Genomic DNA, 13,637 nt, shown 5'->3' with positions numbered 1-13,637 from the left:
GACAAAGAGAGAGTCAAATCATGAGTGAACTCTCATTCACTATTGCTACAAAGAGAATAAAATACCTAAGAATACAACTTACAAGGGATATGAAAGACCTACTCAAGGAGGACTACAAACCACTGCTCAAGGAAATCAGAGGGGACACAAACAAATGGAAAAACATTCCATGCTCGTGAATAGGAAGAATCAATATCATGAAAATGGCCATACTGCCCAAAGTAACTTACAGATTCAATGCTATACCCATCAAGCTACCACTGACTTTCTTCACAAAATGGGAACAAACTACTTTCAATTTCATACAGAACGAAAAAAGAGCCTGCATAGCCAAGAGACAATCCAAAGCCAAAAGAACAAAGCTGGAGACATCAAGCTACCTGACTTCAAACTATAGTACAAGGCAACAGCAAGAAAAACAGCATGGTACTGGTACCAAAACAGATATACAGACCAACTGAACAGGAGAGAGGCCTCAGAAATAACACCACCCATCAACAACCATCTGATATTTAATACACCTGACACAAACAAGCAATGGGTTTAATAAATGGTGTTGGGAAAACTGGCTAGCCATAGGCAGAAAGCTAAAACTTGATCCCTTCCTCACACCTTATACAAAAATTAACTCAAGATGGATTAAAGAATTAAACATGAGACCTAAAACCATAAAAACCCTAGAAGAAAACCTAGGCAATACTATTCAGGACATAGGCATGGACAAAGACTTCATGTCTAAAACACCAAAAGCAACGTCAACAAAAGCCAAAATTAACAAATGGGATCTAATTAAACTAAAGAGTTTGTGCACAGCAAAAGAAACTATCATCAGAGTGACAGGCCAGGAACCTACAGAATGGGAGAAAATTTTTGCTATCTATCCATCCGACAAAGGGCTAATATCAAGAATCTACAAAGAACTTAAACAACTTTACAAGAATAAAAAAAAAACCATGAAAAAGTGACCGAAAGATATGAACAGACACTTCTCAAAATAAGACATTTATGCAGCCAACAAATATATTTAAAAAAAGCTCATCATCACTGGTCATTAGGGAAATGCAAATCAAAACCACAATGAAATACCATCTCACGGCAGTTAGAATGGCAATCATTAAAAAGTCAGGAAACAACAGATGCTGGAGAGGATGTGGACAAACAACACTTTTACACTACTGGTGGGAGTATAAATTAGTTCAACCATTGTGGAAGACAATGTGGCGATTCCTCAAGGATCTAGAACTAGAAATACCATTTGACCCAGCAATCCCATTACTGGGTATACACCCAGAGGATTATAAATCATTCTACTATAAAGACACATGCAAATGTATGTTTAATGCAGCACTGTTCACAATAGCAAAGACTTGGAACCAACCCAAATGTCCATCAATGATAGACTGGATTAAAAAAATGTTGCACATATACACCATGGAATACTTTGCAATCATAAAAGAGGATGAGTTCATGACCTTTGCAGGCACATGGATGAAGCTGGTAATAGCATTCTCAGCAAACTAACACAAGAACAGAAGACCAAACACCATATGTGCTCACTCCTAAGTGGGAGTTAAACAATGAGAACACATAGACACAGGGCAGGGAACATCTGTCTGTCAGGGCTGGGGGGCCTTTCAGGGCTGGGGGGCTAGGGGAGGGACAGCATTAGGGAAAATACCTAAGGTAGGTAGATCACAGATCGATGAGTGCAGCAAACCACCATGGCACATGCATACCTATGTAACAAACCTGCACATTCTGCACATGCACCCAGAACTTAATGTATAATTAAAAAATAAATAAATAAACTACAGAATAATAGGAGAATTTTTGGTCAAATAAAAGGCCATATTATATTTCCTTTGATAAAAGTATCATGTGTTCAATATGTTTTATTATTTGAAATAATTAACATGACAGGAATATATTTGAAAAAAAATCCAAAAAAAGCTAAATATACAAACTAAGAAAATTATATGATTATACTTATCTGCAATATTGTAAAACAATAGTTCCAAAAACTTCTGAATTACAAGTTTAATACACACAACTTCAATTTTCAACTACATTGTGGTTAGACGTTCAGAGGAATCACAAAGGACCTCAACATGCTAGATAAGAAAATGTATTTTTTAAATGTTTTGGCTCAGCTGCTTAGAAAATAAGGAAAATCCTCAGAGAATAACACTAAGAAATAACATGTACAAATTAAAGTTCTGAAACTGATGACAATTCGGGTCAACCATAAAAGAGAAAATTTGGAGCTTCCAAAGAAGGTCATATTAGGGTCTTTAACTTACAACGTGACAGTACTATTATCCTTTTAGCTATAAAACTGAAGGAGGTGAAAAACATCCTGAAGAAACAGATATTAAATACTTTCCTTATCTTGGTACTGTTTCCACAAGAAGAAAAGGAAAGATACTCCTAAGAGTTCTTATCTATCAGCCATCCACACAAGAATTCATATTTACTTGAAAACACAACTATTTATATTTACTTGGAAACGTGAAGCTAAAAATGTATCGTCTTAGGAGAATCCTTAACATTTAACAGAAACAGTCTATTCTGTAGCTGGACATTAAAATCTAGGTTTCTGAAAAAATTCCCATACATGTTGTTCAAAGAAATACAAGTTCATCAGAAAACAAAAACAACAGCAATGAAAAACACTAATTAAATCAAAGCCATAAAATATGGAGTGGGGGTTGTAAAATGAGTAAAAATTTGTTGAGAAAACATCAAGCTATAATTAGTTCTCAGAATATGCTATAATAACTAGGTGTTGAAGATAAAATCAGTTTAATTTAAATAAGAGGATAAAAGAAGTATGAAGCAGAAAAAGGTTTTCAATATTAACTAGGAAAGTCTGAAAAATAATCAGAAATTCTAAAGATAAAAACATAACATTAAAAATTATAAACTAAGTTGTTTAATAGATTAGGTATTTTAAAAACTGGTGCATTTTTAAGTTGCTTTAAGTAAGTTACTTAAAAGACAACAGCAGCAAAAGAATTAAAAAAAAATGAAAGGTGAAGAAACACATACAAGAGAACCTTAGAACAGTAAGGTTCTAGCTAACAGGAGAAATAAATTACAGACTGTAAAAGTTGATGACCAAGAATTTTTCAGAAGTGGTAAAAGCTGAATTCTCAAGTTTGAGAATTCCTATCTATTCCCAGAAATATTAAGTAAAAAGTCACATTCCACACATCAAGAAAACTTGCAAGACACTAAAAGAGATATTATAGCAGTCAAATAGAGAAAGCAAAATAGACTACTACAAATTAATGTAAGATTCAGAATTGACACTGTCAAAAGCCAAAACAGATTTCTAATGTACTGTGAAAAGACAATTATCAAACCACATCCGTATATATACAGAGAAATACCTTTACAAGAATAAAAATTCACAAATGCCTCTGTTCAATAAATGTCTTTTTTTCTTTTTTTTTTCTGGGCAGAGATTCACGCTGTCACCCAGGCTGGACTGCAATGGTGCGATCTCGGCTCACTGCAAGCTCTGCCTCCCAAGTTCATGCCACTCTTCCACCTCAGCCTCCCTAATAGCTGAGACTACAGGTGCCCGCCACCAAGCCTGGCTAATTTTTTGTATTTTTAATAGAGACATGGTTTCACTGTGTTAGCCAGGATGGTCTTGGTTTCCTGACCTCGTGATCCACCTGCCTCGGCCTTCCAAAGTGCTGAGATTACAGGCGTGAGCCACTGCGCCCGGGCTTTTTAAGAAATTTCTAAAGAATTTACTTCAGCAACAAAGAAAATGGTTGCAAGAATTTCAAATAATCAAAAGAAAAAATCATGTGTGGATAAATCTATATGCAGAATGAAAACAAAAACAGCATCCATTTTGTTGAGCAAAAAGCTTTAAAAACATGCACAAAAATTTTATAGGTCAGAAGAGAACTGAAGAGTAAGTTATATAGTCTAATATTACTTGGGAGAAGTAAAAAAAAAAATTAAATGTTAGGTTATATGTAAAATAAAGTATTAGGCCAGGCACCGTGGCTCACGCCTGTAATCCCAGCACTTTGGGAGGCCCAGGTGGGTGGATCACCTGGGGTCAGGAGTTCGAGACCAGCCTGGCTAACATGGCGAAACCCCATCTCCACTAAAAATACACAAAATTAGCTGGGCGTGGTGGTGGACGCCTGTAATCCCAGCTACTTGGGAGGCTGAGAGGCAGGAGAATTGCTTGAACCTGGGAGGTGGAGGTTGCAGTGAGCGAAGATCATGCCACTGCACTCCAGCCTGGGCAACACAGCGAGACTGCGTCTCAAAAAAAATAAATAAATAAAATGAAATAAAATAAAATAGTATTAAAACTAGCATACAAAAGTTGCTAAACTTACAAGTGGCTAAAATGGAATAAGAAAGGCCAAAAAAAGATAACAGAAAAGGCAGCAGAAACTAAGTTCAAAATAAGATAGCAAAAAATGGATGCAATCATCAGTCACAACAAATGAAAATTAACTAATTAAAAAATAAAAACTCACTGGATTAAAAAAATCAATTCTGCATTAGTTACAAGTTAAACATTTAAAGCCTATGTATACAGAAAGATAAACTAGATCTAAGATCCAAAGGAAACTAGCAGGAATGGGACTGAGGGGCAGTATAGAGACCAAAGTATTTATTTGTTTTATAAAAGTTAAAAAATTAATAGCAGTACAAATTCATCATGAAGGGTTAATACAAATATTCTGCGTATACTCAAATATCTATACACATATATATGTATTAGTTAAGCATAAATGGTGTGTCCAATAATTTAGCAGACGGGATAATCTGATGCTCTTAAAGGCTTGCAATTGGAATAAGCTAATGGAAAGTGTTTGACCTTAGTAATCAATGAAATAGTGCTACGTGGGAACATATCATACCCACAAAAGTAGGTAACAGTATGAAGTGCTCTGTTAAACATATGGATGACCAGTTCTCTCATTAGTTTCAGTGTAACCTGTCAGAATCCTTTTGTAAAACAATTCAGAGTATCGTTCAATTCCACTTCTAAACATAGAACCTAGAAACTGTTGCTTCAGGAGACCTGTAAAACAATGCTCATACACTGTTAGTAACAGCTAAACACCAGAAGCAATCCAACAGAAAGAAAGATAAATGAGATGTAATCCCAGCATGCAATATTATATAATAGTGAAAAAACAGATAATTTAAAGCTATGAGCAAAAATATAAATGAATTTTCATAACACAATACTGACAGAACAAGTCAGAGAACACACAACATAACATTAGCAAAGCTTGAAAATTAATATTCTTTTTAAAAATACATACATATGTAATCAAACACTACACTCTTTTTTTTATTATGACAAACCCATGACAGTGGAACATTTAGGTGTTAGTGGAGAGAAAGAGGGAGGTATGACTTGCAGAAAAGCCTGTGGAGAGATATTATCTCACAAAACTTCAATTCTTATTTTCAAAAGTTAGCTCAGGGATATTACTTAATACCATGCTTTATACCGACAAAAGGACTTGTCTATGGCTTCAAAATACAATTTGTTTTTTGGTTGTCTCAAAAAGGGAATTAGAAACAGACCAAAGTTACCAATGGAGGCCATAGGTGATTGCCTTCCAATTACTTAATTTATAGTTTCAATCCCTCAGTAATTTTAACTTACTTCTATTTTAAGAACTATAACCAAATTATCTGTAAGACTTTTAAGCACTGTTATACTCAGCTACACATCTCTTAACAAAAGAGGCAAATTTTGTCCTTTTTTGAACATCATATACTCACACAAACCAAGAAGAAACAATCTACTACATACCTACACTATATAGTATATAACTATTGCTCCTAGGCTACAAATTAGTGAGACATTATTGTACTGAATATTATAGGCCATGTAACACAATGGTTTAAGTATCTGTGCCTCTAAACACAGAAAAGATATAGTGAAAGTACAGTATTGCTCCTTTATTAAACTCAAACTGTTACACAGCATATGACCGACTATAAAATAGCGCTTATCCAGATACAGACATCTCCATGAACAAACAGTATATATACAGAAAAATCAGAGTAAGACTTCCTAAAAATGTCAGTCACAGCTATTAGCTAAGTTTACCCTCAAACCACTATTTTTTCTGTCTGGATCAACCCTCCTGTAAGACTAATCTATATACAATGCCCAATACTAATTCTTTTGGTTCTGGCCAACATGGTAAAACAGCAAATAGAATTAATTTCTCAAATGTTCAAATAATGCATAAGGACGGCTACATTTTAGCTTTCTCTCCCCAGATTATGTTACTTCAGGCATTATTTTTTTTGGTTCTCCACTACAGGAGAAATGTAAATGTGATGAGTCAGAATTTAGGATGGCTGTATGGGTTTCTTTGACTAATACAAGAAATCACCTTGTAATGAATGAAATCAGTGGTTTCTGCATTACTCCATATGTTCGACATGAACACAAATTGATACACTTAACAAAGATACTTCTTTCCGCCCTTCCAAATATTTCAAAATAAGCTGGTCATAGTACTTGTTTTTCATAAAAAGATGGTAAGCTTCCAATATTTAGATTTAAGGAAAGGTGAAGGAACACTATAGCTCTTCATTGATAATATCAAGATTTATACTGTTCCTTTTATCTATCTCCATCAGAGTTTCAAGAGAAAAAAAATATGACTGTCCATATTCTGGTTCACTGACAGATCATGAACCAGTATCATCAAACCTCATTATTATCCGAAATATGTGAAGACAACACTGTGTGGGAGAACCTAGGAAAGTAATTTTACATGCTAAAATGAGTTTCCCTAGTTAATGTTAACATGAACTACCAACCGTATTACCTTCTCCTCAGGAGATAAGTTTTGTTTGCTATTGCTGACAGGAAAGCCACTGCCAAATTCTTTGGAATGAATATCAGCTCCATATTCAACTGTCACGTCTTCCTCAATGCTGCTCACCAGCCTCCAGAATTCCTTCTCTACAAGTTCTGTAGGCACCATCTGTGAAAACACGTGTAAAAGATTATCATAGCCCACTATACTTTGGACTCATGTCTCCATGAGAACTAAGACTACCACAACAGAATCCCTACAGTCCAGCCCTCAGATCACATACATGTACAGGCATGTTGAAGTAGTCGGACTTGAAGGAATCAGCCATTTCACCAAAACTCTGCAAAGTGTACTCCTGGGTAGCCTGTTCAAATCCAAAAGCTTCAGGAGGCTGTTTACACTCCTGAAATAAAATATATTTCAGCAAGACAAAGGGAATAAAGATCCAAAAAAACAGGAGAGCTAAGGGGAGATAAATTTTTCATGTTACATTCAATATCTCATGCAATAATTCTGCATTTTCATATGTTTCCAGGTAGGTTTGTTTCTTTAGTAGGTATTAAACATTATTTTATAATCTTTCCTAACATGCTTCATGCCATTTGAATTATAGTCCCTTGCCTCTGGTTCAGTCAACTAACTCTATCATTCTAGAGTTAGTGTGTCCAATCGTTCTTGTATAGTAGCTCACTGATAGCTTAATCAAAACCTAACACAAATATTAACTTATAAAAGGGCAGAAACTACCTTCCCAAAACCCAGAAGGGGAGATTACAGAAAATCACCAACCAAAAATAAAGCATCTGTGACAGACAGATCTTACCGCCAAGATACATTTTGGGCACCTCCAGATGCCTCTGGGGATTTCAGGAAGGGGTGGCAACAAGCAGAAGATGTGGTAATTGTCATCACAGCCATCACAGAAAAGAAGCTTATCATCTTCATCCCCACGGGAGCATACTTGGCAAATATATGAGTCAATCTACCAAAAAAAAAAAAAAAAAAAAAAAGTAAAAAATTTAGCTGCTTGTTCCATGACACCTTATCGCAGGTTTCTAGACCATTCATGAACATCTATCATTAGTCAATAACTATACAGTGTTGTATTTATGAGTTTACTACCTAGTGCAAACTATGACAGGAAATAATTACACTATAGTACAGTAAGTTAATAAAGAAACCATGGGGGCAAAGTAGACTTTTTGTAGAGGTTCAACAGCGTAAACAAAAATCATAAAGGTATAAAGCAGCATAGATCAGAGAATTACATACAGTTAAAAATTTATCTGGCACAGAGGGCAAGTTGAACATAAAAAGGTCAAGTGACCGAATATCCAGTTATAGTTGTTCCTCTGTTGAAAAGTTTGATAGATGTCTACTTTCATTATAAAGGGTATCTTAGATTAGATGATGAATTATAAATAGTCACTCACGTAGTATGTCACAAAGAGAAACATGAAGCAAAGGCTAAATAACTTGATTCTTACATACTATTGAAAAAAATCTAGTAATAATTACCAGTTTAAAAAGAAAACGCAGTGGTAAGATTTTTAGCAGGGTACACTTACATTTTGAAAAAATTACTTTCAATAAGTAGGATGGGCTTTTCTACAAGAATCTAGAAGTAAACTGATCAATAAAGAGAAAATTTTAAAGATAACTCAAGAGCAGAAGAAACTGTGTGAAAATATATTTTTAAATATATACACACACAAACATACACACACAAATTATATGTGTATATATACACATATACATGCATATATACACATACATATGCATGCATATACACACATGCATATGACAAATCAGAATATTTATAAACGTAAGAGGCCAGGTGCGGTGGCTCAAACTTGTAATCCCAGCACTTTGAGAGGCCAAGGTGGGCAGACTGCTTGAGCTCAGGAGTTCATGACCAGCCTGGACAACAAGGTCAAACTTCATCTCTACTAAAATAAAAAAAAAAAAAACTAGCAGGCTGTGGCGGCTTGCACCTATAGACCCAGCCACTTCGGAGGCTGAGGCAGAAGAATTGCTTGAACCCTGGAAGCGGAGGTTGCAGTGAGCTGACAGCGCACCAGTGCAGTCCAGCCTGGGCGAGAGCGAGATTCCATCTCAGAAAAAAATTTAAAAATTCAACAGAATTATCAGGAAAAGGTTTCATAAAATAAAAATCTTTTAAACTTATGAAAGATGCTCAATATAAAAAACTGTAAACCAGGGAAATGCAAATAAAAATTACAATGAAATACTACACACCTCCCAGAATGGCTAAAATGAAAACAAAACTGTCAATTCTAAGTGTTAGTGAGGACATGTGGTAACCAGAACTGGCATCCAATACTAGCTGATAAACTCGTCAATCATTTGTAAAAATAGTCTGATAATAATCCACCAGTGAAAATATACATAGTCTCAGTCACAGCAATTCAATCCTGTCTATCTAGGTAACAGAAATGTCTACATACGTTACCTAGAAACATATACTTTAATATTCACAGAATTACTTGAAATAGCCAAAAATTGGTAACTACCAAAAGTTGAATGGTAAAACAGATAGAAAAAAAGCTATGCCTAACAAAACTACACTTAATAGAACACAAGCGTGAGCATTAATAGAACCATATAAATGCATTTTTTGAACCACTAAAAGAAGAAGCCAATACAAAACAGGTGATTAATTGAAAGTACACAAACAAGTAAAAGTAATCCAGATATTTTTGTGTATGGGTGATATACAGAAATAAAAACAAAAGCAATGGAATGAAGTTAACTACTAGCTGTAAGGGTTAGAAAGTAGTCATCAATGACTCCTACACTTCAAGACTGATGACAGCTCTACCTTGTGTCTATAAAATGCAAAACAGTGAGACAAGTGGGAACAGGACAGTGGTAGTAAACATGATCTCCCAATCATCAGGTGGAAATGACTAAGAGAAACACAGGAATTTGCAGCTCAAAACAGAAGTCTGTTTAAGAACAAAATTTCTGGAAACATCATTTACATAAAGGAAAGGCAAACAAAAATTATCAAAACAGGGTGAGATTAGCTAAAGAGTAAGGAGGAAGGTAGGAATTTTTGTCTTTTTTTTTTCTTGTAGGGCAGACTTAAATATGTAAGACATTATAAAAATCTTCCAAGTGAGATGTAGAAAGAATAAAAGAAGATGTAAACATACAAGGGACAAAAGTAAAAGAAGATAATAGAAAACTGTCACTACTATATGAAATGTGATGATTTGAGAGTCTGGAGGAATTTGCCAAAAACAAATAAACAGCTCTTTAACATAATTTATATCGGATCACATTATCTCCTATATTAAGCTGTAAAAGTTCAGAAAATGCTAATAGAGTTGAAAAACAGAGTATAGTTTGGTGAAAAGTTCTATCTAAAAAGACATAAAAATTTTGCTTTTGACTTTAGCTATCTTGAAAAAATTTCCTCCCATTTCTAGCCACCCGTCTCTTCAGATAAAAGGGCTCATAAAGAAGAAGAAGGAAGAAAAAAAGAAAAGTATGATGAATTCATTTTAGGTTCAATATAATCTTGACGGTTCAAAGTAGAATATTACAAAATCATGAGTCCTTACAAACTGGGCACTGCTGTGATTCTTTCGAAGTTGCATGGTTGTCTTAGTGCAGGGCTCTAGGCTCAAGTGCTGCTTGAGCAATGTTGATGACACGTTCCCACCTCCACTTTGCTCATCCTTCACCGTAACAGTTGGGGGGCATGTGACTAGGGAAGTAAAAAACAACTATGAAACCAATCCTCTCCTGCATCAAGATTACCAAACTATTTCTCCCATGAAACTTTACTATTTTACCCCTCACACTTCCCCAATCTGTTAAAGTTCCTCACCTTTCTTATGCACAGTCTTATCCTTATCCTTAGCCATAAGGCCCAAGCCCATCATTTTGGGACCTGGCCCATAGATCTGTAACTTCTTTAGCTCTGGATTCTTCTCAATGTCCTCCTCTGTAGGCTCTGGCTGTTTTAAAAAAGATTCAAACAACGAAGTTAGCTTTACTTATGCACGTATAAATACTTTATAGGCAAGGTGTGGACAAGTCAGATGGGCTAAAATCAACTAACATCCTTTATCCATTTTTGAATGTTTATTAACCACATTTTTACTGTGAGTGTGGTATGGCCAGGTAGGAGCAAATGGATAAATTTAGAAAGTAATGAATTTCCTCAACTTTTTTCATGTTATGAAAAAAATGACAAAATAATCCAAGGCTTCCAAGGCTAGTGAAGCTTAAATGTCAGAAATTTATACCTTACAATAGAGAATTTTGTAATTAAAAATAAGCCCCCCTCTCCAACTGAGTTCAAGATGGAAACGGTTAAGACAGGAAAAATTCTATTCCATTTAAACTCATATCATTAGAATCATAACTGCTTTCAGACCACAATATAATCACAAACCTGGGAAAATGGAAACTCTTTAAGTATCAAAATACGAATCATATGCCACATATATTATATACCATTTTCAGCACTTGTCTCTTCTTAGAGGACACTGTAAAATATATTTTATCATTGTTTAAAATAATTTGTTATATTTTGAAATTAAGCTCTATTACATTTTCCGTTTATTTTAAAGCTTTATTCTTACAAATTTTCTATACAGAGGTAAGTTTTCTTCTATTTACATAAACACACATACATGTATACACAGAGAGACACAGTAACATATTTTATGCTTTTCTTTTATTCCCACGGCAATTTCTGGAAGCAGAAACGTATATTGCATTACGTCTATGAGAATACATTGCTTATTATAATACTATTCCAGCAATCATTTAACTTTTTAATTATACAACATTGAGGCTGTTTCCCACTTTTTGACATTCTGAAGAGCTAAGTAACTAACTGTATTAATCTAATTTTTATTTTATATACCTTATATTGTTTTGACATTTCTGGGGTACCTCGTGGGCTAGGGAGACCAGCTCTTTCAGAGCTGGCTAAACTAAACTAAACCATACCTTTATCATATAAACCAAACAATCCCGAGTCCAAACCTCTAACTGTTTGCTTTATTTAACTATCATATACAACCAGTATTTCCCCTCCTGTAAACCAACTCACAGACATGTACCAAAAACCTACCGGAATCCACTATGCCTCACAGATCCCTGGAATTATTCTAACAAACTAGCCAATTCCGACATTTGATTGCCCTGCCTTGCCTGTCTCACAGAAATACCAATAAAGGCTGTGACCTGTGCCTTTCACCTTACCTTTTACCTCCTGACTGACTACTGTGGCTCTGTGGGGTATGTTGTACATCTCATTTGGAAATAAACAGTCAGCAATACTAAACTTTTAGCATTGACCTCTCCATCTCACCATTACTGAATCATGTCTATAAACTAAGACTCGGGCACAAATCATTAGTACCCACGTACTTGCTGCATTATTCTTCTCAAAAGACAATTAACAGAAGTTAAGCAGGAGGACGTAAACATTTAAAATTTTAGTAACTTCAAATTTTAATTTTAATACAACCCTTCACTACTACAAAGAGTGCACACAATGCCTAGTTCCTCATATCCTTGACACATTTTGGCCATTTCCTAACCAGTTATGTGAAAGGGATATGTGGTTACTTCATATTTTCAATGTATAAGCGAGGTTAAACACTTGATTTATTATTCATCAGGGTTGCTAGAAAAGGAAACCTGAAAATAAGCTATGATAAAAAAGAAAAGATTCAATCAGTTTCGTGCTTCTACAACTTTTAAGCACAATATATAATTTTATACACGAAATATTATATATTATGTACATTATATATTTTACATTAATGTCACATAGGTTGTTTCTAACCATTAAATACTTTTTAAAAGAGCTGATATTTGCTTGTTTTAGAATAAAGTAATACCATACTACTCTACATTTCGGACAGTCTACTACCCATTCTTGAATTACAAACACACATAAAATAGAAAAGATGTGTTAGTCCTTATTTCTCCTTTCTTGCTTTATGCAACTTTTTTTTTCTTTATATTTTGGAAGTACTGTCGATTTTTGTACACTGTACAGTTTTCAATTTTGTTTTGTTTTTGACAGAGTCTTGCTCAGTCACCCAGGCTGGAGTGCAGTGGCATGAACTTGGCTCACTGCAATCTCTGTCTTCCAGGCTCAAGTGATTCTCATGTCTCGCCTCCTGAGAAGCTAGGATTACAATTGCCTGCGACCACACCCAACTAATTTTCATATTGTTAGTAGAGATGGGGTTTCACCACATGGGTCAGGCTGTTCTCAAACTGCAGACCTCAGGTAATCCACCCAACCCAGCCTCCTAAAATTCTGGGATTACAAGCATGAGCCACTGTGCCTGGCCCAACAATTTTTAAAACCTTTCCTGCAAAGTGGACAATGAACTCTCCCTGCCAAAAAAGTGTCTAAGGATCCATTTTATCTGGAAAAATGTTAAGACCTTTTAATGGTATTTACAACTTGAAACAAATTTTACTGGTTTCCTAGTTATTACATGTTCATTTTTCTTATTCAGTTTCTTCCAGACATAATTCTTACTATAAAGAACTAAAGTACTAATACAGAATCCATCTGCATTTCGATAATCTTAACTAGATAAAATTTCTCACTTTGGTCTAATTTCTAATATTACAATATCTCAAAATTTAAATATTGTTAGAATTACCCAGAAAACACCTAAAGATACACAGCATTGTCTTATTTAAGGTATTTCAGAAATAAAAACATCCAAATCTTATGAAAATGTTGCATATGGAGCAGTGAAAACACACTTACATAAAAGTTATTAAAAA

General features: G+C 34.8%; 1 protein-coding gene across 7 annotated transcripts in view; it reads right to left on the bottom strand.

Moving 5' to 3' along the window:
* KDM5D (lysine demethylase 5D) overlaps window positions 1-13,637 on the bottom strand; it is a 39,846-nt gene that overhangs the window by 19,162 nt on the left and 7,047 nt on the right. For all 7 annotated transcript variants that reach the window (XM_055106994.2, XM_055106996.2, XM_055106995.2 and 4 more), the window contains 5 exons: window positions 10,696-10,825; window positions 10,427-10,572; window positions 7,660-7,818; window positions 7,120-7,239; window positions 6,846-7,004 (listed from right to left, as the gene is read on the bottom strand). In XM_055106994.2, the coding sequence (XP_054962969.1) occupies window positions 6,846-7,004; window positions 7,120-7,239; window positions 7,660-7,818; window positions 10,427-10,572; window positions 10,696-10,825 (714 nt within the window). The remainder of the gene's footprint in view (window positions 1-6,845; window positions 7,005-7,119; window positions 7,240-7,659; window positions 7,819-10,426; window positions 10,573-10,695; window positions 10,826-13,637) is intronic.

Source organism: Pan paniscus, chromosome Y, assembly GCF_029289425.2.
Source record: "Pan paniscus chromosome Y, NHGRI_mPanPan1-v2.0_pri, whole genome shotgun sequence".
Classification (NCBI taxonomy): domain Eukaryota; kingdom Metazoa; phylum Chordata; class Mammalia; order Primates; family Hominidae; genus Pan; species Pan paniscus.
Note: the sequence above shows the minus strand (reverse complement) of the source record. Positions and strands in the feature narration are given on the sequence as shown.